Source organism: Sciurus carolinensis, chromosome 16 (genome assembly GCF_902686445.1).
Source record: "Sciurus carolinensis chromosome 16, mSciCar1.2, whole genome shotgun sequence".
NCBI classification, from domain to species: Eukaryota; Metazoa; Chordata; class Mammalia; order Rodentia; family Sciuridae; genus Sciurus; species Sciurus carolinensis.
The window spans coordinates 52857258-52880986 of NC_062228.1; the positions used below are offsets into that span (position 1 = coordinate 52857258).

General features: G+C 48.2%; 1 protein-coding gene across 2 annotated transcripts; it reads left to right on the plus strand.

Moving 5' to 3' along the window:
- Positions 1-719: 719 nt before the first annotated feature.
- On the plus strand, positions 720-19786 carry Apoc1 (apolipoprotein C1). Of its 2 annotated transcripts, XM_047529586.1 has the most exons (5): positions 720-808; positions 913-984; positions 1393-1540; positions 2567-2629; positions 19687-19786. In XM_047529586.1, exons 2-4 carry the CDS (start codon positions 927-929, stop codon positions 2625-2627), a joined length of 267 nt encoding a protein of 88 aa, XP_047385542.1. In that variant the 5' UTR covers positions 720-808; positions 913-926; the 3' UTR covers positions 2628-2629; positions 19687-19786. The 2 variants fall into 2 exon arrangements, with proteins under 2 accessions (XP_047385542.1, XP_047385541.1); XM_047529585.1 differs by lacking the exon at positions 19687-19786 and having other exon boundaries at positions 2567-2729.
- The last annotated feature ends 3943 nt before the right edge of the window (positions 19787-23729 follow it).

Consider the following 23729-nt stretch of genomic DNA (forward strand, 5'->3'; position numbering starts at 1 on the left):
GTAGGATTGTGCGTTCAAAGGCAACCTCAGCAAACCACCAACTCAATGAGACCCTGTCTCTGAAAAAAAAAAATGGGGCAGGGGATGTGGCTTAGGGGTTGAGTGTCCCAGGGTACAATTCCCAGTACCAAAAATAAAATATAAAAACCCTGGGGGTGTTACTCAGTGGTTAAGAGACTCTGAGTTCAATAAATTAAAAAATAGGCAGGGAGACATGTACTCCGAAGAGGAAAGAGTTCACGGTCTGGAAATTAGGACCCCAGGGATCACCAGGGACACTGAGGACGCTCCCAGGGGCAAGGGGCAGGCAGCTGCGAGGCCAGCCTGAGGGAAGGGCTCGGGGCACAGGGGCGCAGGGGCAGGAGCCAGTCACAGAGAAGAGTGTGAGCTGGGGAGTTTGCAGAGCAGGGGGTGACGGTGGAAGAGGTAGGCTGGGGACAAGCGGGACGGGGATGAAACGCAGGGGCGTTCCTGAGACGCCCCGGAGGGCAGAGGGCCACAGGGAGAGGGCGAAGCTGTCGCCTGAGTGGAGGAGGAAGGGGCGGCGGCAGGCTGAGGGTGCAAACCACCCCTAGGCCTGGAGGTTTGGAGGGAGGGTGCTGAACGGTGGGGCCTGGGCCCTAAGGGACCCGCGTGTCCCGCCCCAGCAGCCCCCAGCAGCCCCCAGCAGAGGAGTCTGGTGGGCGGGCCCGGCGGGGGCGGGGCTCTGGGCGGGATCGTGACTGGCCCCGCCCCTGCCCTGCCCCATAAAGGCCCCTGGCCGGTGGGACCTCGCACCCCAGCTGTCCTCCCACTCATCCCTGGACAGGTCGGTTCCAGGAGGGCGATTCAGACACAGGAGCCAGGGCGGGGGTGGGAGGACCGCGGTGGGGAGGGTCCTTGGGCCACTAACGTCCCCGCCTCCGCCTGCAGAGTCCCTGGCAGTCATGAGGCTCCTCCTGGCGCTGCCCGTCCTGGTGGTGGTCCTGTCCATGGTTCTGGAAGGTAAAAGTGCGCCAGGAGAATTGGGGTTGGAGTTTGGAATCGCGTCGCTGGGCACGGCCACGGGGTCCAACCTAGCGGATCCTGGAGAGCTCCGGGGCCCATCGGTGCCCTGGGTCCCCTGTGGCCCTCTGGCCACCCGCCCTCCCAGGAGGGCTGGAGGTTCTCTAAAGGTCTGTCCCGAAGCCGGAGTCTGCCCAGGATCCCCGGGACTGATGACTTATTGACGCCCAGCCCAGTGGGACTGGCTGGCCTGCTTCTTCCTCCTTGCAAGAGGCAGGGAGGTGAGGGCCGCATAGTGCAGCCCAGCATCCCAGGAACCCCTTTCCAGGACCTCGTATCCTTCTCTGGAACCCCGTGCTGACTCCCAGCCCTGACATGTTTTCACTTCTCCCTCGTTTTGGGTGGCAGGCCCAGCCCCAGCCCAGGCCACACCCGATGTCCTCAGCACCCTGGAGAACATCCCAGATAAGCTGAAGGAGTTTGGAAACACCCTGGAGGACAAGACCCGGGCAGCCATCGACCACATCCGACAGAGTGACATTGCTACCAAGACCAGGTTAGGGCTCTTCCCAGGGTGTTGCGGGGACCTGTGGGTGAAGCACTGAAGGGCAATCCATGATCAGCAGATTGGGGACACTGAGGCCCTAAGAGGCTGGCAACGTCCCTATGGTCACACAGCTAAATCACAGAGTGCTCAGTCTCGAGGGACAAGTTTGCTGCCTCCCATCCGGGAAACATTTTAGAGATGTGCCTGTGTGGTCATGAAGGACCCCAAGCATGACAGTCCTCAGGCTGGTGTAGACCCCCTCTTCCTTCAAGGGCGCCTGGCATTGGATCAATGCCAACACCATAGTTAACCAACCTCTGTTCCCTTGGGCGAGTTGGGAACCTTTCATTCCTTATGGGGTGATTACTGAGCATCTGCTAAGGGCAGGGACGCCACCAGTGTGGGGAATTTCACAGGGAGGAACGAGGGGGGAGGACAGACCACAAACTAGTGGGTTCCCAGACTAGTCCAGGTGGGGCTCAGCAGTGTGGAGACCAAAGGAGGGTGGGTGTGACAGCCAAGGACAGACCAGGGCTTTTTGGGATTTGGTGGCTGGGTCTGCTCTGAGGAGGTGACACTTTCAGCTGAGATCTGAGTGATGAGGGAAGCGCGGCCGACCCGAAACCGAGAAGGGTGTTCTCTGTGAAGGGAGAGGGCACAGACCCTGGGCAGGAAGTCCTGTCAGTGAGGGGAGGACTTCCAGGCTGGGGACAGGTCAGGAAGGGCCGGAGCTGGATGGAAAGTCCTGACTGAGCAGGGACAGCGAGGGCAGGAGCAGCCCCGGTGCAAGTGTTGGGAGAAGAGAGGGCAGGCCTGAGGCCAGGCAGGTGAAGTGCCCTGACTCCAAAGGGCTCTGGTCCACCTGTGGAAACTGAGGCACGGGAGGCTTGACCCGCCCAGTCCAGGGGTCCCCGTGACCCCACAGATAAATGGGATGGCGTTAAGGAAGGGGAAGATGAGGGAGTCAGGGAAGGCGTGGCTTTGGGACACCTGGGGGCAGGTTCCTGTGCTGACCCCGCCCCCATCTCCCCACAGGAATTGGATTTCGGAGACATTCAACAAAGTGAAGGGAACACTCAAAGACACCTTCTCCTGAAGGCCTGAGGACAGAGCCTAAGCAAAGAGGCCCTGCATGAGGCCCTAGTGGCCCCACCCCACACTAATAAAAATCCTATAAATAAAAAATCCTATAAAAATCCTGAGTGCCTCTTCACTGTGGGTCAGGGGCTGCGGGACAGCGTTCAGGGGCGCACTAAGGACTGCTGGCGAGGACTCCAGAGTATCCGGGCGCGTGGCCCCGGCCTGTGCTGAGGAGGTTTTAACTTTGTGATCCCCAATGAGGGGAAGCACTGTTGCTCCCTAAGGGCTTTGAGGCCCAGAGTGAAGTCCTTGCTCAACAGCCACATTGCCAGGAAGCGGAAAGCGGTACTGACGCTGTGCCACTGTTGTGGGGCGCAACTTAAGAACAGACCGCTCACCACTGAGAAGTCCAAATTTGAGAGTCTTTATTAAGCTGGCCGGCTGACTGTCTCACACAATGCCCCAAAAATGGCTATTGGGAGAACAGCCCGAGCATAGGATTGCAGAGGTTCTTATGCCATAAATCAGTACATCAATCATGAGTGTCTGCTGCTATGATTCGAAACTACAAACTAACATTGTGAAATCCTCAGTAGAGGGGGGCAGGGATCAAAATGACCCTTACCTAGGTACAAACTGAAGAATGGTTACTAACATCCACACAATCACCGTTGACATCGCGGTTCACACAGTGCACTGGTTAGGAGAAACAGGAATCAAAAGAGAACAATTTTTTATCACATGAGAATTGTCGGGGTTGGGGATGTAGCTCAGTTGGTAGAGTGCTTGCCTTGTGAGCACAAGGCCCTGGGTTCAAATCCCAGCACCGCAAAAAAAAAAAAAAAGAGAATTGTCTTTTTGGGGCTGTGGTTGTGGCTCAGTGGTAGAACAACTGCCTCGCATGCGTGAGGCCCTGGGTTCGATCCTCAGCCCCACATACAAATAAAATAAACGTGTACACCTACACTAAAAAATTTTTTTTCTAATTGTTCTTTTGTGTTACCAAACATGTCATGTTAAGTAACTATTGATGGGTACAGAGGTGGGGTGTTCCCATGGAGAAGCATTTACTACATAACATGGAGTCTCAGGGTAAAATGGAGTCTGTTAGGTCATTGCCCATATAGCCTGGCCTGTAACATTTCCATAAGACAAATCTGTCACCCTGTCACATTCCCCACTGGTTTTGTGTACACAAACAAATCATCGATTCATTATTCATGTAGAGGTGATTGTAGTGGGTGCATAACACCATTAGCTTAATAGGCTGGATTCTATGTCTAACATATTTAGCTAAACAGTTTATCATGCATGTCCCGATTAAAAGCCCCAGTATAACTAGGATGAGAGGTCCCGCTGTTGTGGTTATTAGAGTAGTTAACCAGGGGGACCAAGAGGACAGACTGTGGAACCAATTTCCCTAATTTCCCTCAGGTTTTCAGCTTTTCCTATTTTTTTTTTTTTTTTTTTTTTTTTTTTTTTTTTTAGCCTTTTTCTAATCAGAGATAAACTATCACTACTGACAGCTGAGAGTGGTTGGTATAGAAATAACAGGTCTCCCCTAAGGCCATATGTAATCCTCCTTATTTTAAAAACAGCAAATTTAATCCTCCTCTGTTTTGTAAAACTACCTCAGCAAGTGAATCAAGGGAATTTTTTAAGTGGCTTACAGAGTTTTTTTTAAAATTCACTTAAGTTCAGATCTTTTTGTCTACTTAAGGTTTTGAAATTGTTGTTTCCTGTAGTGCAGCTACAGCTGTGGACAGAGCAATGCCTAATCCCACTAGGAGGGGAACTAAGACAGGGTGCTCGTTTAGATATTAGTCCCACATGTCCCCTTCTCCCTCCCCATCACAAGAGTACACCTGGGGAATGACGTGAACAGTAACACAGAATTCATCCCATTTCATAATCTCAGAAAGTTGAAGGGCCAGGCATGGAGTTACTCCTGACGTACAAGTAAACCATGTTCCCTCAGGGGCCACAAGATGGTTGTCAGATGGGCCTGAGGAAGTCCCAAGTACCACAGTAGCAAAAATAAGCAAGAGAAAAAACACAATTAACGCTTTTTGGTCTTGTCTTTAGAGAGTGGTTGGGGTCTCTGAGGGCTGTCCATTTTTCTGTTGTCTTGACTCAGATGTGATGAGTCCATGTTGTGAGTAAGGTCCCCTCCATTTCAGCCGGGTATTAGTCCTTTCTGGAACAATTTGATGTAGACATAGTCTTCTGACTGAAATGGGTGGTGGAAATCAGGGGTCTCTTGGGGCTGGTTCTCTCATAAGTTGAACCTGTTGGAGAGACTTCACGACAGGTTAGAACAGGAGCAGGTTCTTGGTAAGGGTGGAGGAAGGGCTCTGGAAGCATTAACACTCTAATCTCTCAGAGGTCATTTGCCTCCAACTTTCTGGACCAATATGGCCTTTATTTTTGTGATTTAACCCAATTACCTATCTATATTGACTGTCTTTTAATTTTTATCATTACCCCTCTAATTTTAGGGACTTCTTACTGCTGTAAGGAAAAAGGGCGATGACCACTCTTGCTACTTCAAGCAGAGAGGGGGTGATGTGGGGTGGGGTAAGCAGTAAAAAGTTCCTTTTCAGAAATTAAGCAGTTTGGAGTTCCTTTTTAGAAATTGGGTTTTTTTAGGGGTAAAAGTCTGGTTCTGTGAAAGAAACAAAAAACCATGAGCACAAAATAAATAACATCTGGAACATGTCAATGAATATCTTGAAGATGTTAGAAATCAATAATCTCTTACCAGGAGGTGGAAGAGCTGAGATATTGTTTACATAAAAAGTCCTAACAAAGTCTAACAAGTCTGGAGAGGATAAGGCCTTAATTGTACATCTTTAACACTATCAGCGTTACCAGGAATGTAAACACAACATTTAGTTAAGTTACCTAATGTCATCTGATTTTTGTAAAATATCTTTATTGGCATGATCTCTTTGTTTAGTAGAGAGCCCTTTATTTTTGTTACTTAGGGCTAGAGAATCATACTAGCAAAAATTGAATAAGTCTACCTGTATCAGAGGTTAGAAAGATCTGTAGGCCTTAAACTGGCTAAAAACTCATAACTCTGGCAGTTTCTCTTGATAGTCAACAGGCATTTTGTCTCAGAATCTTTTTTGAGACCTCCAGTTTTACTTATTTTGGAGGGCTAACACAAGTGTACATCTCAAGTTACATTAAAATAACTATTGTTTTGCTTTTAAAATGTCCAGGAATGACTATGCTTTGGTTTTAACTGTTTTTGCTAGGTGTTTAAGATCAAGCTGGTCAAATTGACTTTGTTCCTATCTGTTGTTAAGAGTTAGCTGAATTCCCACAGGGGTCACTCATGCGGAACTTGAGAGCAATTCTTAGCTCCTTTAGTGCCATTCACTAGGTAGGGTCTCCTTGATGAGGTGACTTCCTTTGGAAGCATCAGAGATGTCTCCCTTTTCCAATGACCCTCCTCTGCAACAGGTGCACTGATTGGCTTTTTATTCTCTAGTGGTCTAATCAATCTCCCTGATTGGGAGGTCATGTGGCCCAGAGTTGTAAAGTTCCTTAGAGAAGTTCTCTTGTTCCCTGGATTCTGACTGACTCTGAGGGCAAGAGCCAAGTACTGATTCTCTTGTATCCCGATTTTAATCTCAATCTTTAAGTCTTGATCTTAAACATCTAGCAAGACAGTCTCATCAGTCATACAATAAGAGTAATGGGCTTTAAGTTTAATGTCTACAACTTTACAGTCATTTACCCCCTTTAATTTAATTGGGGTCTATATAATCTGTCCTATAGGTGATGGCTTATTATCTCAAATTAATTCAGGTTGTTTGTCTTTTTTTTTTTTTTTTTTTTTTTGCGGTACTGGGGATCAAACTTCGGGCCTTGTGCTTGGGAGGCAAGCACTCTACCAGCTGAGCTATCTCCCCAGCCCAGGTTGTTTGTTCTTGAAGCAGTACCTCTGCAAAACATTAATCAGGCAACAGTTACAGAGTTTACAAGGAAAATACAAAATGGAATTAACAACAGTAAAAACATATTTAGTTGTGTTATAACTATCTTAAGTTTTGGCTGAGCTATATATTATATTCCTGTTTGCAATCACAGTAATTTTACAACAAAAAAACCCAATCTTTTAATATAACTTTAAATGAACTGAACTCTGGCTTATTTTGGAGCCACTGTAACATGTAGTGAGGTGGGAGGCAGAGCCTTATCTCAGGTAAGGTGGGGCTCGTCACAAATCTTAGGTAAAGTGATCTAATTCTGAAGCTGATTTTTGCCTCTTTCTTAAATGTCATTTTACAAAGTTTGCATATAATATTTCCTGAGTCTATATGAACATTAGTTGACACAATATAACATTATATCTAAAACATGAATCAGAGAAAGGCTGAGAGAGTTTTTAACTTTCCTTTTGTGTGGCAAAATGCTTTCCTGTTTCATGATATTAATGTTTAAACAGATCAGGCCCTCATTATCTTTTAGAAATACATTTATATTTTTATCCCAGTGAAGAAGGTAACATAAGGTTCAGTTCTAGTTACAGAATATTAAATGACATAAATAAATCCCCAATAAAATTTACTATTCTCATTTGTTTGTTTTTTCTGCATTCCACTGTCTTGGGGACTTGAACCTGGGCCTCCAGCATGAGAGTCAGGCACTCTACATAATGGGCTATATCGTCAGTACAAATTTACTATTCTTATAAGTCTAAAATTACCATTACAACCTAAGGTTGGAGAACACCAGCTTGATAAAAAGTTATTTTAAAACTTTTATTTTAAAGACTGTATACCTGGAAGATATAAAGAAGAATAATAGAATCAAAATTACATTGATGTTTTTATATTATCCAAGTTTAACTTTTAAAGAAAATTTAGATATTGTAATGTAGTACGATACTCTAAAATAACAGTTGCTGTTTAACCAGAGTTGTATAAGCCCCAATTTTAAAGAATAGTTGTTCTAGGAATAAAACTTAACAGACACAATGTTAAGAGTAAATTAATGTTTTAAGAATAGTTGGTCATTTTAGCATATAGGCTGAACCCTGGTTTATATCAGTATATTAATATTTGACCTCAGGAAAAAAAAAACCTTGAATAGTTTTAACTGTTGTGTTACTTGTATCTTAAACCTTTCAAAATTTATCCTTAATGTACACTTTTTAAAATTTCTTAATTAGACCCTCTTGTTGTTTACTTAGATGTATTACAGCTATATTTTATCATACAAAGTCTTTTTCCCTACAAACATTTTTTTACTAAATATACTTTTAAATCTAGAAACTTCTATTTTTTAATCCATTGATCCCCTTTTTAAAAATTTTTTTATTATTTTTTTTATTTTTACAGACTGCATTTTGATTCATTGTACACAAATGGGGTACAACTATTCATTTCTGTGATTGTACACAATGTAGATTCACACCATTCATGTAATCATATAAATACATAGGGTAATACTATCTGTCGCATTCTACTATCTTTCCATCCCCCACCCCCTCCTGCCCCATTTTCCTCTACACCATCCAAAGTTCCTTCATTCTTCTCTTCCCCTGCCTCTTCAACCCCCTTGTTATATATTGTCATCCACTTATTAGAGAAAATAATCCGCCTTTGGTTTTTTGGGTTTGGCCTATTTCACTTAGCAGGATATTTTCCAACTTCATCCATTTACCAGCAAATGCCATAATTTTATTCTTCTTTATGGCTGAGTAATATTCCATTGCATATATATACCACAGTTTTTTTATCCATCTGTCGGTTGAAGGGCATCTAGGTTGGTTCCACAATCTAGATATTGTGAATTGAACTGCTATGAACATTAATGTGGCTGCATCACTATAGTATGCTGATTTTAAGTCCTTTGGGTATAAACCAAGGAGTGAGATAGCTGGGTCAAATGGTGGGTCCATTCCCAATTTTCTGAGGAATCTCCATACTGCTTTCCAGAGAGGCTGCACCAATTTGCAACTCCACCAGTAATGTATGAGTGTGCCTTTTTCCCCACATCCATGCCAACACTTATCATTGCTTGTGTTCTTGATAAGAGTCATTTTAATTGGAGTTAAATGAAATCGTAGGGTGATTTTAATTTGCATTTCTCTAATTACTAGGGATGATGAGCACTTTTTCACATATTTGTTGATCACCTGTATATCTTCTTCTGTGAAGTGTCTGCCAATTCCTGAGCCCATTTATTGATTGGATTCTTTGTATTTTGGGTGTAAAGTTTTAAAAATTCTTTATAAACTTTAGAGATTAGTGCTCTGTCTGGGGTGTATGTGGAAAAGATTTTCTCCCACTCTGTAGGCTCTCTTTTCACATTATTAATTGTTTCCTGTGCTGAGAAAAAACTTTTTAGTTTGAATCTATCCCATTTATTGATCCTTGCTTTTACTTCTTGCACTATGGGGGTCTTGTTAAGGAAGTCTGCTCCTAAGTCAACGTGATGGAGATTCAAGCCTACTTTTTCTTCTATTTGGTTAAGGGTCTCAGGTCTGATTCCTAGATCCTTGATCCATTTTGAGTTGAGTTTTGTACAGGGTGAGAGATAGGGGTTTAGTTTCATTTTACTGCATATGGATTTCCAGTTTTGCCATCACCATTTGGTGAAGACGTTATCTTTTCTCCACTGTAAGTTTTTGACACCTTCGTCTAGTATGAGGTTACTGTACTTATGTGGGTATGTCTCGGTGTCTCCTATCCTGTACCATTGGTCTTCCTGTCTATTTTGGTGCCAGTTCCATGCCATTTTTGTTACTATTGCTCTATAGTAAAGTTTAAGGTCTGGTATTGTGATACCTCCTGCATCACTCTTCCTGCCCAGGATTGCTTTGGCTATTCTGGGTCTTTTGTTCTTCCAGATGAATTTCATGATTGCTTTTTCTGTTTCTATGAGAAATGTCATAGGGATTTTAATTGGAATTGTGTTAAGTATGTATAGCGCCTTTGGAAGTATGACCATTTTGATAATATTAATTCTGCCAATCCAAGAACATGGGAGATCTTTCCATCTCCTAAGGTTTTCTTCAATTTCTTTCTTTAATGTTCTGTAGTTTTCATTGTAGAGATCTTTCACCGCTTTGGTTAGATTGAGTCCCAAGTATTTTATTTTTTTTTGAGGCTATTGTGAATGGAGTTGTTTTCCTCCTTTCCATTTCAGATGTTTCATCGCTTATGTATAAAAAGGCTTTAGATTTATATGTGTTGATTTTATATCCTGCTATTTTGCTGGATTCATTTATTAGGTCTAGAAGTTTTCTGGAGGAGTTTTTTGGATCCTCTAAATATAAAATCTTGTCATCAGCAAATAGTGACAGCTTGAATTCCTCTTTTCCTATTCATATCCCTTTAATTTCTTTGGTCTATCTCATTGCTCTGACTAGTGTTTCAAGGACGATGTTGAATAGAAGTGGTGAATGAGGGCATCCCTGTCTTGTTCCAGTTTTTAAAGGGAATGGTTTCAGTTTTTCTCCATTAAGAATGATGTTGGCCGTGGGTTTAGCATAAATAGTCTTTACAACGTTGAGGTATGTTCATACTATCCCTAATTTTTCTAGTATTTTGAGCATGATGGGGTGTTGTATTTTGTTGAATGCTTTCTCTGTGTCTATTGAAATAATCATATGATTCTTATCCTTAAGTCTATTGATGTGATGAATTACATTTATTGATTTCTGGATGTTGAACCACCTTGCATCTGGGGATAAACCCCACTTGATTGTGGTGCACTATCTTCTTAATATGTTTTTGTATGCAATTTGCCAGAATTTTGTTAAGGATTTTTGTGTCAGAGATATAGATCTAAAATTTTCTTTCCTTGATGTGTCTTTGTCTGGTTTGGGTATGAGGGTGATTCTAGCTTCATAGAATGAGTTTGGTCGGGTACCCTCCTTTTCTATTTCCTGGAATACTCTGAGAAGTATTGGGATGAGTTCCTCATTGAAGGTCATGTAGAACTTGGCTGAGAATCCATCTGGTCCTGGACTTTTCTTGGTTGGTAGGTTTTTGATAGCTTCTTCCATTTCATTGCTTGAAATTGATCTGTTTAAATTGTGTATGTCCTCCTGGTTCAGTTTGGGAGGAGCATATGTCTCTAGAAATTTGTCGATGTCTTCAAGATATTCTAATTTGTGGCAATATAGATATTCCAAAGTAGCTTCTCATTATGTTATGTATTTCAGTGGTGTCTGTCATGATATTTCCTTTTCCTTTTTTTTTTTTCTTAGTAATTTGAGTTTTCTCTCTCCTTCTCTTTGTTAGTGTGGCTAAAGGTTTATCTATTTTGTTTACTTTTTCAATGAACCAACTTTTTGTTTTGTCAATTTTTTTAATTGTTTCTTTTGTTTCAATTTCATTGATTTCAGCTCTGATTTTAATTATTTCCTGTCCTCTACTACTTTTGTTGTTCTTGTTCTTCTTTTTCTAGGGCTTTGAGCTGTAATGTTAGGTCACTTAGTTGTTGACTTTTTCTTCTTTTCTTGAATGCACTCCATGCAATGAATTTTCCTCTTAGTACTGCTTTCATAGTGTCCCAGAGATTTTGATATGTTGTATCATTGTTCTCATTGACCTCTAAGAATTGTTTTATCTCCTCTCTGATGTTTTCTGTTATGCATGCTTCATTCAATAGCATATTATTTAGTCTCTAGGTGTTGGAGTAATTTCTGTTTTTTATTTTGTCATTGATTTCTAATTTCATTCCATTATGATCTGATAGAACATGAGGTAGTATCTCTATTTTTTGCATTTACTAAGGGCTGTTTTGTGGCATAACATATGGTCTATTTTAGAGAAGGATCCATGTGCTGCTGAGAAGAAAGTGTATTCGCTCGTTGATGGATGGAATGTTCTATATATGTCTGTTAAGTCTAATTTATTGAATATGTTATTGACTTCTATGGTTTCTTTGTTTAGTTTTTGTTTGGAAGATCTATCCAGTGATTATAGCAGTGTGTTAAAGTCACCCAGAATTATTGTGTTGTGGTCTACCTGATTCCTGGAATTCTGAAGGATGTGTTTGATGTACATGGATGCACCATTGTTTGGGGCATAAATATTTACAATCATTATGTCTTCCTGATTTATGGTTCCCTTAAGCAGTATGAAATGTCCTTCTTTATCCCTTTTGGCTAACTTTGGCTTGAGGTCCACTTTATCTGAAATAAGGATGGAAACTCCCGCTTTTTTACTGAGTCCGTGTTCATGATTGTTTTTTTTCCCATCCTTTTACCTATAGTCTGTGGATGTCTTTTTCTATGAGACAAGTCTCTTGAAGGCAGCATATTGTTGGGTCTTTCTTTTTAATCCATTCTGCCAGTCTATGTCTTTGATTGATGAGTTTAGGCCTTTAACCTTCCGGGTTATTATTGAGATATGATTTGTATTCCCAGTCATTTGGGCTTATTTTTGGTTTTTAACTTGGCTTGGTTTCTCCTTTGAATGAATTTTCCTTTAAGGTAGGTCCTCACTTTGATGTTGTTCATTTCCTCCTCTTGGAATATTTTGTTGAGAACATTCTGTAGTGCAGACTTTCTATTTGTAAATTTTTTTAACTTTTGTCTATCATGGAAGGATTTTATTTCATCTTCAAATCTGAAGGTTAGTTTTGCTGGGTATAAGATTCTTGGATGGCAGCCATATGCCTTCAAGGCTTGAAATATGTTTTTCTAGGCCCTTCTACATTTTAAAGTCTGGGTTGAGAAATCTGCTATCCATATTGGTTTCCCCCTATATGTAATCTGATGTTTTTCTCTCATGGCCTTCAAAATCCTATCTTTATTTTGTATGTTAGGCATTTTCATTATAATGTGCCTTGGTGTGGATCTGTTGTAATTTTGTGCATTGGGTGTTCTGTAAGCCTCTTGTATTTGATTTTCCATTTCATTCTTCAGGTTTGGGAAACTTACTGATATTATTTCATTGAATAGGTTGTTCATTCCTTTGGTTTGTATCTCTGTGCCTTCCTTGATCCTGATAATTCTTAAATTTGGTCTTTTCATGATGTCCCATAGTTCTTGAAGAATCTGTTCATGATTTCTTACCATCTTCTCTGTTTGGGCAACTTTATTTTCAAGATTCAATATTTTGTCTTCATTGTCTGAGGTTCTGTCTTCCAAGTGGTGTATTCTGTTGGTGATGCTTTCCATTGAATTTTTTATTTGGTTTATTGTTTCCTTCATTTCAAGGATTTCCATTTGGATTTATTTATTTATTTTTTGAATCTGTATCTCTTTGTTGAAATGATCTTTTGTTTCCTGCAGTTCCTTTTTCAACTGCTTATTGGAGTGATCATTCATTGCCTGCATTTGCTCTCTTATCTCATCCTTTGCTTCACGAATCATCTTAATCATGTAAAATCTGAAGTCCTTTTCTGACATTTCTTTTACCATGCTGTCACTGGAATCTAGATTTGTTTGGATCATTTTTTCCCTTGTTTTTTCATGTTTTTCATGTATCTTCCCCTCTAGCAGTGCAGATCTGGGGTATTGCAGTTTCCCCCCTATAGGCTTATAGTGACCCTATAGGTTTCCAAAACCTTTTCTTTAAGGGGGAGATTAATATTAGCAGTGCCCAGTTCAGACAGTAGGCAACCCTAGACCAAATATCCCCTATGAGGATATTAACAATATTGTCATAATAAATAGAATGAGTTCAATTATTATCTTCAGTGTAACAAATAGATTTGCAATAAGGTCTGCAGATTCTAATGAAGGACAAAGAGGATGTGGAGGGGTATAGGATGTAACTGTTAATGGGAAAAGAAAAGAATATCTAGAAGTTCTAGATAATAGAAAGTGTGAGAGTATAATCAAAAGAAGTCAGTTGTTAACATGAGAAAAGGGAGAAAGAGACTCTGAGGAAACAGGTAAACAAAAGGAAAAGAGGTTGAGAAAAGTAAAGAAATAAAAACTTAAAAATTTTCAATAAGGAGAAAAAAGAAAATCTACAGTGTAACAGTCATATAGTATTCAACCTCCCAGAGTTCAGTAACCTGATGCATGAGAGGTACCTGATAGGGAGCTTCAAGTCTCCAGCAGGCTCTCAGGATGGGATTTGCCCCACCTAAAGATGGGAGATATGTCTTCCAGGATTATCCAAGATGGCTGCTCCAGCTTCCAAATGTGTTGACAAATGGGGAGCTGCAGCTTGGGGTGTGGGCGTGGTTGGCTGGAGGTCCTGGAGCCGGGGTGCGGTTGGTCAGGCAGGGGTTCTGGAGATGAGGTGTGGTCAGTCTGGTTGCAGGATCCTGTAGGCCGGGTGCAGTCAGTCTGAGGGTCCTGGTGATAGGGCACAGTCAGTTGGTCTGGGGGTCCTGGTGGTGGGGAGCAGTCAGTTGATGTGAGGACCCCAGAGGCAGGGAGTGATCGGTCGGGCTGAGGGATCCTAGAGACGGGGCTCAGTCAGTCTGACCAGGGGTCCTGTGTGGCCTGGTTGTTGTCTCAAAATGGCAGCAGCCATGTGTAACCAAGCCTGCAGTTACTGTGACAGTGAACTTCCAGGCAATAGCAGACAGTTGGCGCTCCACTGGTGGTCTGTGGTCAGATCAGGAGGTGAGCCTTGGGTGGTGGGTGATGGATAGGTGAAAGACAGGTGATGGACAGGCAAGAGGTAGGCAATAATAGGCACCTGACAGTGAGCAATCTACACTCAAAAAGGTGTCTATATGCTGGCAGACTGCAGGTGATCACAGTAGACAAATGGGGTAAACAGCAGGGGATCGATAAGCAGCAAAAACTGCCTCACCAAGAAACAGATATCCTCTGCTTGAAACCCGAGTTACGGAGCAACAAGGAACGCAGCCTCTGTAGTCTGCCATCTTGGATCTCCAAAAATATTTAAAATTCGGCAGTGTCTTGGTTTAATCACAGAAGGTCAACTGAGTATATCCTCTCAGAATTGTTCTTGGGTACATTCAGGTTTCAGAGGTCTTAGCCACAGAAGGCCAGTTCCACTCCTCACGGCTCAAGGTGACACAGAACATCATGGCTGAAGAGCGTGGCAGAGGAAAACTGCTCACATCACAATCAGGAAGCAAAAAGAGGTCTCTCTCACAGAATTTAGAGAGAGAAAAGATGTCACAGCGGCTCCCGTTGTCAGCGGCCCTTCTCTGGAATTCCTGGAAATTGTTCAATGTGATTGAAGGGGGTACATGACGAACATGAGGGAGGCTGACCATGTCCACACTCAAGGGCAACAAAAAACAGAAAAAGATGAACAAACACAGGACAGGCAAGACACCAAAGACACGGACAAGTGGCCACTCCTGATTCCTGACCTGAGGGCCTGGGCAACCTCTCGTCACAGTCTAGGACTCAGGAAGTAACGCTGCGTCCAGACTTCCTCAGAGTCCCCAGATGCAGATCCCCCAGAAACAGACTTACCAGTCCCCCAGGGGTGCAGAAACAGGTGATTCTGGGAGAATTTAGTTCAGTCCTGGGGTGGGGCTCCACAGACCGTGCAGCCTGGGGCTGAGGAACGTCCCTCAGAGGCCTTCCCCTAGGAGCAACGCTGTGGCCTCTCCCCTCCACAGGAGTTCCCAGGTCAGTGGTGAGCGGTGGTTACCCACCAGGCAGCGAGGATCTTGCTGGGGCCTCCAAATGTTGTGGAGCACAACTTAAGAACAGACCGATCACCACTGAGAAGTCCAAATTTGAGATCTTTATTAAGCCGACTGAGTGTCTCACACAATGCCCCAAAAAATGGCTATTGGGAGAACAGCCCCGACCACAGGATTATAGGGGTTCTTACACTGTTGCTATGATTTGAAATTACAAACTAACATCATGAAATCATAAGCAGAGGAGGAAGTGGGTCAAAAAGACCCTACGTAGGTACAAACGAAAGAATGGTTACTAACATCTAAACAATCATGGTTGACATCACCATTCTCATCATGCATTGTTTAGGAGAAAGAGGAATGAAAAGAGAACAATTTTTCATCACATAAGAATTGCTATTTTATATTGCTAAACATGTCATGCTAAGTAACTGATGATGGGTACAGAGATGGGGTGTTCCTATGGGAGAAACATTTCCTACATAACATGGAGTCTCAGAGCCAACTGGAATCTGTTTAGTCATGACCCCTATAGCCAGGCCTGTGAGGTTTCCATGAAGCCAAATTTGTCAGGCCAACACACTACTTCCCTGGTTGGGGCTGCCCAGGATGAGGGACAGGTTTGATTGACCTCAGCTCAGTAGCTGCTCATTAAACTTCAAATGCAGAGGGACGGGGACGAGGAGGCCGGCAAGGGCGAGACTGGCTGGAGCCCTCAAGGAGACCAGCAGAGCTTCACCCTCCAGGTCTCAACCCTGATCCCTCGTCCAGGAAGCCTACTTGACCCTAGGCTGGGTCAACAACCTCCTCCCAGCCCTGCCCACTCTGGGTCACCAGTGCCTGTGGACTGGACTACGTGTCCCCAGAGGGCAGGACCCAGGCTGCTGTCCCCTTGGTGTCTCCAGGCACTGCCCAGCGTAGAACCGGTCCCAGTTCAGGGCATCAGTTATATGTGGTAACATAATGCAGCTAAATTTGAATAAAAGTCCATCTTTTTCTCATATTTTAATTGGTGCGATAGAGTGGCACAACGGAGAGATTTGGGGTGGCTGTTTCTGGCACCAGGGTGGTCCCGCAGGCGCTGGGACCCACATGGGCTCCACTGTGCTGGCTTCCAGGGCAAATTTATGGGATGCCAGCGGTATTTCAGTTTTCCCACATGAGTGAACGGACGGATGGACGCTTCCCAGGGAGGGGACACTCCCATCTATTCCACCCCTGGTTCCCTAGCAAGACTCAGCACAGCCAGCAGGGGAGGTGCGTGGTTAGAGAGGCCAGAGGAAAGCCCTGAGGGTGTGTGGGTATCGGGTGAGGGGAGGGGTCCTGGCGGGCGAGGACCCTGGGTCAAGTGCAGAGGACAGTGACTGGCGCTGATGGCCAGGCCCGCTGGCTTGGAGAACATGCTCGGTGGCCCGAGACGCTGTCTGCCAGCAGACAGGCCCTGGGATTTGGGATCCATTGCCACCAGTCCTCGGGCCCTGGGGCTGAGGGCTCTGCTCCCTTCACCCTCCCAGCCCCCACAGGTGTATCTGAGCTGCCACTGAAGTCCACTGTGAGTGACCTTTGGCCTGTCCCTGTCACTAGGATGAGCAAACATTGTGGGCAGCAAACAGCAAACAGCCCACGGCCCTCCCTGGCCACTGGCCTTGGAGCTGGGGCAGGGGACAGAGTCCTGCTGTGACCACCCCAGCCCTGCTCCATGTCCCTCTGGCCCTCTAGAGTCCTGGTGAGAGGAGCAGAGGAAGTCCCTGCCTGGCCAGAGGCCTGAGAGGCCCCTGTGCCCATGGGCCCCCACGCTGCAGCCCAGTGTCCTCGTGTGTAACAAGGGGATTGTGCTGGGCGGGGTGGCCCAGCCTGTCATCCGAGTGGCTCAGGAGCTTGAGGCAGGCGGACGGAGAGTGTAGGCCAGGCTCAGCAACCTGGTGAGACCCCAACTCAAAACAAAAATAAAAGGGGCTGGGGATGTGCTCAGTGGAAAGAGGCCCTGGGTTCAACCTTCAGTGCCAATAAATACAAAAATAGGCAGAGGAGACATGTATCCCGAGGTTGAAAGAGTTCATAGTCGGGAAGTTAGGACCCCAGAGATCACCAGGGACACTGAGGACGCTCCCAGGGGCAAGGGGCAGGCAGCTGCGAGGCCAGCCTGAGGGAAGGGCTAGGGGCACAGGGGCGCAGGGGCAGGAGCCAGTCACAGAGAAGAGTGTGAGCTGGGGAGTTTGCAGAGCAGGGGGTGACGGTGGAAGAGGTAGGCTGGGGACAAGCGGGACGGGGATGAAACGCAGGGGCGTTCCTGAGACGCCCCGGAGGGCACAGGGCCACAGGGAGAGGGCGAAGCTGTCGCCTGAGTGGAGGAGGAAGGGGCGGCGGCAGGCTGAGGGTGCAAACCACCCCTAGGCCTGGAGGTTTGGAGGGAGGGTGCTGAACGGTGGGGCCTGGGCCCTAAGGGACCCGCGTGTCCCGCCCCAGCAGCCCCCAGCAGCCCCCAGCAGAGGAGTCTGGTGGGCGGGCCCGGCGGGGGCGGGGCTCTGGGCGGGATCGTGACTGGCCCCGCCCCTGCCCTGCCCCATAAAGGCCCCTGGCCGGTGGGACCTCGCACCCCAGCTGTCCTCCCACTCATCCCTGGACAGGTCGGTTCCAGGAGGGCGATTCAGACACAAGAGCCAGGGTGGGGGTGGGAGGACCGCGGTGGGGAGGGTCCTTGGGCCACTAACGTCCCCGCCTCCGCCTGCAGAGTCCCTGGTAGTCATGAGGCTCCTCCTGGCGCTGCCAGTCCTGGTGGTGGTCCTGTCCATGGTTCTGGAAGGTAAAAGTGCGCCAGGAGAATTGGGGTTGGAGTTTGGAATCGCGTCGCTGGGCACGGCCACGGGGTCCAGCCTAGTGGATCCTGGAGAGCTCCGGGGCCCATCGGTGCCCTGGGTCCCCTGTGGCCCTCTGGCCACCCGCCCTCCCAGGAGGGCTGGAGGTTCTCTAAAGGTCTGTCCCGAAGCCGGAGTCTGCCCAGGATCCCTGGGACTGATGACTTATTGACGCCCAGCCCAGTGGGACTGGCTGGCCTGCTTCTTCCTCCTTGCAAGAGGCAGGGAGGTGAGGGCCGCATAGTGCAGCCCAGCATCCCAGGAACCCCTTTCCAGGACCTCGTATCCTTCTCTGGAACCCCGTGCTGACTCCCAGCCCTGACATGTTTTCACTTCTCCGTCATATTTTTGGTTAGGTCCTGCCCCAGCCCAGGCCTCCCCGGCACAGGCCTCCCCAGAAGTCTCTAGCACCTTTGAGCACCACCTGGCTAAACGGGACTCTGGAGATGATGACTGCACAGCGCCTGAAAACAAGTATCCCGTCTGGTGAGGGCTTCCCAGGGTGTGCTAGGGGGACTCTGAAGGCAAAGGCCTGGAAGGCTGCCCAAGAATAGCAGATGGGGACACCGAGGCTCCAGGAGGTGGACAACGTTCCTGTTGTCACACAGCTAAATCACAGGGTGCTTAATGTTAGGGGACAAGTTTCTTGACTCCCATCCTGGACACATTTCAGATATGGACCTGGGTGTTCATGAGGACTCCAAACACAGTAGTCCATGGTCTGGTGTCTCCTCCCTGTGTGATCCTAGGAGAGAGGCATGGCCACCAGCCCCCATCTCCTCACCTGTACAATGGGGAGTTCTGAGGGGAAGTTGAGGAGAGGGCCCTGCCAGGCATCTGGCTAGGATCAATGCTGACACACTAATCAGTCAACCTCTGTTCCCTTGGGCGAGTTGGGAACCTTTCATTCCTTATGGGGTGATTACCGAGCATCTGCTAAGGGCAGGGACGCCACCAGTGTGGGGAATTTCACAGGGAGAACGAGGAGGGAGGACAGACGACAAACTAGTGGGTTCCCAGACTAGTCCAGGTGGGGCTCAGCAGTGTGGAGACCAAAGGAGGGTGGGTGTGACAGCCAAGGACAGGCCAGGGCTTTTTGGGATTTGGTGGCTGGGTCTGCTCTGAGGAGGTGACACTTTCAGCTGAGATCTGAGTGATGAGGGAAGCGCGGCCGACCCGAAACCGAGAAGGGTGTTCTCTGTGAAGGGAGAGGGCACAGGCCCTGGGCAGGAAGTCCTGTCAGTGAGGGGAGGACTTCCAGGCTGGGGACAGGTCAGGAAGGGCCGGAGCTGGATGGAAAGTCGTGACTGAGCAGGGACAGCGAGGGCAGGAGCAGCCCCGGTGCAAGTGTTGGGAGAAGAGAGGGCAGGCCTGAGGTCAGGCAGGTGAAGTGCCCTGACTCCAAAGGGCTCTGGTCCACCTGTGGAAACTGAGGCACGGGAGGCTTGACCCGCCCAGCCCAGGGGTCCCTGTGACCCCACAGATAAATGGGATGGCATTAAGGAAGGGGAAGATGAGGGAGTCAGGGAAGGCGTGGCTTTGGGACACCTGGGGGCAGGTTCCTGTGCTGACCCCGCCCCCATCTCCCCACAGGTGTTGGTTTTATTGCTTATTCAGTTCAGTTTGTTAACAGCTCAAAGACACCTTCTCCCGAAGGCCTGAGGACAGAGCCTAAGCAAAGAGGCCCTGCATGAGGCCCTAGTGGCCCCACCCCACACTAATAAAAATCCTATAAATAAAAAATCCTATAAAAATCCTGAGTGCCTCTTCACTGTGGGTCAGGGGCTGCGGGACAGCGTTCAGGGGCGCACTAAGGACTGCTGGCGAGGACTCCAGAGTATCCGGGCGCGTGGCCCCGGCCTGTGCTGAGGAGGTTTTAACTTTGTGATCCCCAATGAGGGGAAGCACTGTTGCTCCCTAAGGGCTTTGAGGCCCAGAGTGAAGTCCTCACCCAACAGCCCAGAAGCAGAAAGCGGGACTGACGCTTCATCCAGGCACTTGCCCTGTGCTACTTCCCTGGTTGGGGCTGCCCAGGATGAGGGACAGGTTTGATTGACCACAGCTCAGTAGCTGCTCATTAAACTTCAAATGCAGAGGGACGGGGATGAGGAGGCTGGCAAGGGCGAGACTGGCTGGAGCCCTCAAGGAGACCAGCAGAGCCTCACCCTCCAGGTCTCAACCCTGATCCCTCGTCCAGGAAGCCTACTTGACCCTAGGCTGGGTCAACAACCTCCTCCCAGCCCTGCCCACTCTGGGTCACCAGTGCCTGTGGACTGGACTACGTGTCCCCAGAGGGCAGGACCCAGGCTGCTGTCCCCTTGGTGTCTCCAGGCACTGCCCAGCGTAGAACCGGTCCCAGTTGAGGGCATCAGTTATATGTGGTAACATAAGGCAGCTAAATTTGAATAAAAGTCCATCTTTTTCTCATATTTTAATTGGTGCGATAGAGTGGCACAACGGAGAGATTTGGGGTGGCTGTTTCTGGCACCAGGGCACTCTAGCTCTGAGCTGCACCCCAGCCCTTTCTTTGACTTATTGATTGTGTCTGAGGCAGAGTCTTGCCAAGTGAGCCGGGCTGGCCTTGAACTTGGGAGCCTCCTGCTCCAGCCTCCCCAGTGGCTGGGAATGCACCGCCCCAGGCTGAAGGTTCATCTGAACACCTTGAGCCGCTACAACCCCCTGCGAGGGAGAGGCTAGCAGCTCCTTTCGTGCCCTTTGCCTCTGTGTGCTGGGCTGGACCCCAGGGCCCCTGGCCTGCTGGCATGCACTCTGCCACCCAACTGCAGCCCCGGCCTTCCAGCCGCTCCCCGGCTCTGCCCCCCACCTGCCTTCTCTACTGTGTGATGTCTACTTCATCAGCGGCCTGTTGACCCGCTGGCTCCAGTTCTTAGGAGCCATGCTCATGGAACCTGTCTTTCCTTGGTCGTTCTGTTGGAGACACAGATTAAACCCAGGGCCAATCGGAGGCCAGGCAAGTGCTCTACCGCTGAGCCACATCGCCAGCCCTTTCCACATTGCATTCTGAGGCAGAATCTTGTCAAGTTGCTTGGGGTCTCGCTAAGTGGCTGAGGCCGGCCTCCTAATTCCATCGTCGTGCCTCAGCCTCTTGAGTCACTAGGATTACAGGCGAGCGCCCCACACCTGTCTCCCTGCAGTGCCCCAGTTCCTACCATAGGTCCTGGCACATAGTAGGTGCCCAATAAGCACTTGTTGGGGCTGGAAGTGTCGCTCAGTGGTAGAGCTCTTGCCCAGGAGGTGTGAGGTCCTGGGCTCCATCCGCGACACCGTAAACAAAACCAAATACACCTTTCCCAAGCCAGGAAGGAACGCTGGCATCCCACCGCGAGGCCGGCCTGCAGCCACCGGGTGCCAGGCACCGTCCACTCCTCAAGTCCCACTTGGCGTCTTACCCTCCCATCCCAGACTTCAGAGACTGCACACTGGTGCTCTTCAGGGTCTGTGAGAGCAAAGGGCCCTGGTCACTGCAAGGAGCTTCCCAGAGTCCAGGTCCCGGATGTACAGAGGTTCCCGCTGCGCATGGCGCATGTCGGGAGGGGCGCTGCCATGCCCCTCAGCTGCAGCCCCCGCCCTGACACCACCCTCGGTGGCCAGGGCAGGGAGGGGGGCTCCCAACTGGGGCACCTGGCCAGGCCCCTGCGTCCTGCAGGGATTCCGGGGTGAGGGGATGTGGGATGGAAATCCAGATGATTCGGAATTAGCCAAAGAGAACTGGGGCCAGGCCCAGGGGTCCACTCCTGATTCCAGCAGCTTGGGGACTGGGTGAGGTGGATGTGGTGGTTTGAATGTGAGGCGCCCCCCAAAACTCCCATGTGAGACAATGAGAAACGATGGGTTGTAAGAGTCTTAACCCATCACTGAATGAGCCCTGGATGGGATTAATTCAAGTGGTAGGTGTGGCTTCAGGTGGGCATGGGGGCGTGGCTATGGGGCATGTATTTTGTATCTGGAGAATGGAGTGTCTCTCTCTCCTCTCTCTCCTTCCTGAGGATGCGGGCTGCTTCCATCTGGCACTCTCTTCTACCATGATGTTATGCCTCACCTCGAGCCCCAAGGAATGGAGTCAGCCTTCTATGGACAAAGACCTTTCAAACCGTGAGCCCTCAAATAAACTTTCCCTCCTAAAGTTGTTCTAGTCTCATCTTTGAGTTGGAACAGCAGAAAAGCTGAGTGAAACATAGTAGGCTCTCAACTTCCAGTCCAGCCTGTGCAACTTTCAAAGACGTGTATCTACTTAAGAAAGAATAAACCAATAACATTTCAAAGTGCTGAGTATGTAGCTCCCAGGTAAAGTGCCCCTGAGCCCAATCCCTGGTGCAGGAAAGAAAAACAAATATAGAGTAGCTGAATGAAGCCCCTGGGGAAAACTCTTAGCTGTTCCTCAAAAGCTCCACAACAGGCAGGGTGTGGTGGCACAGGCCTGTGATCCCGGCAGGTGGGGGGCTGAGGCAGGAGGATCACCCCGTGCAAGGCCAGCCTGGGCGACTTTGCAAGACTGTGTCTCCAAAGATATGTCAAAAGGGCTGGGGATGTAACCCAGCACCCCTGCTCAATCCCCAACACCAGGAAAAGAAAGAAAGAAGGAGAGAGAGAAAAGAGATAGAGATAGAGATAGATAGATAGAGAGAGAGAGAGAGAGAGAGAGAGAGAGAGAGAGAGAGAGGAAAGGAAGGATGGAAGGAAGGAAGGAAGGAAAGAGAGAGAGACACAAGAGGAGAGCAGAGGAGAGGACAGGGGAGAGGAGGAGAGGAGAAATAAGAAAACCCGAGAGGTAGTGAAGGAAGTCAGACTCCAAACCATCCGTCTGATTCACTCATGTGAAATTCCCAGGGAGGCGACTCCACAGGACAGAAGGTGGAGCCAGGGTGCCCACATCAGGGAGAAAGGGAGATGGGGCAGGACCCAGAGGCCTCTGGGTTTCCCTCTGAAATGAAGGAATGTTCTGGAACAGGCGGTGATGGCCGTGCACACCTGTGAGCACACTAAAGACCTAGGCAGGTGCTGCATTTCCCACTTGTTTATTCATCTGCGTGTGCAGCACTGGGCAGGGCACCCAGGCAGCGCCTGCCAGGCCAGCACTCTGCCCTGAGCTGCGTCCTGGGCCCTCCTCCTCTCCTCTGAGCAGGGCCTCCTTCAGGCCCAGGCTGCCTTGGAACTTGCCATCCTCCTGCCCAGCCTCCCGCAGGCGCTGGGACCCACATGGGCTCCACTGTGCTGGCTTCCAGGGCAAATTTATGGGATGCCAGCGGTATTTCAGTTTTCCCACATGAGTGAACGGATGGATGGACGCTTCCCAGGGAGGGGACACTCCCATCTATTCCACCCCTGGTTCCCTAGCAAGACTCAGCACAGCCAGCAGGGGAGGTGCGTGGTTAGAGAGGCCAGAGGAAAGCCCTGAGGGTGTGTGGGTATCGGGTGAGGGGAGGGGTCCTGGCGGGCGAGGACCCTGGGTCAAGTGCAGAGGACAGTGACTGGCGCTGATGGCCAGGCCCGCTGGCTTGGAGAACATGCTCGGTGGCCCGAGACGCTGTCTGCCAGCAGACAGGCCCTGGGATTTGGGGTCCATTGCCACCAGTCCTCGGGCCCTGGGGCTGAGGGCTCTGCTCCCTTCACCCTCCCAGCCCCCACAGGTGTATCTGAGCTGCCTCTGAAGTCCACTGTGAGTGACCTTTGGCCTGTCC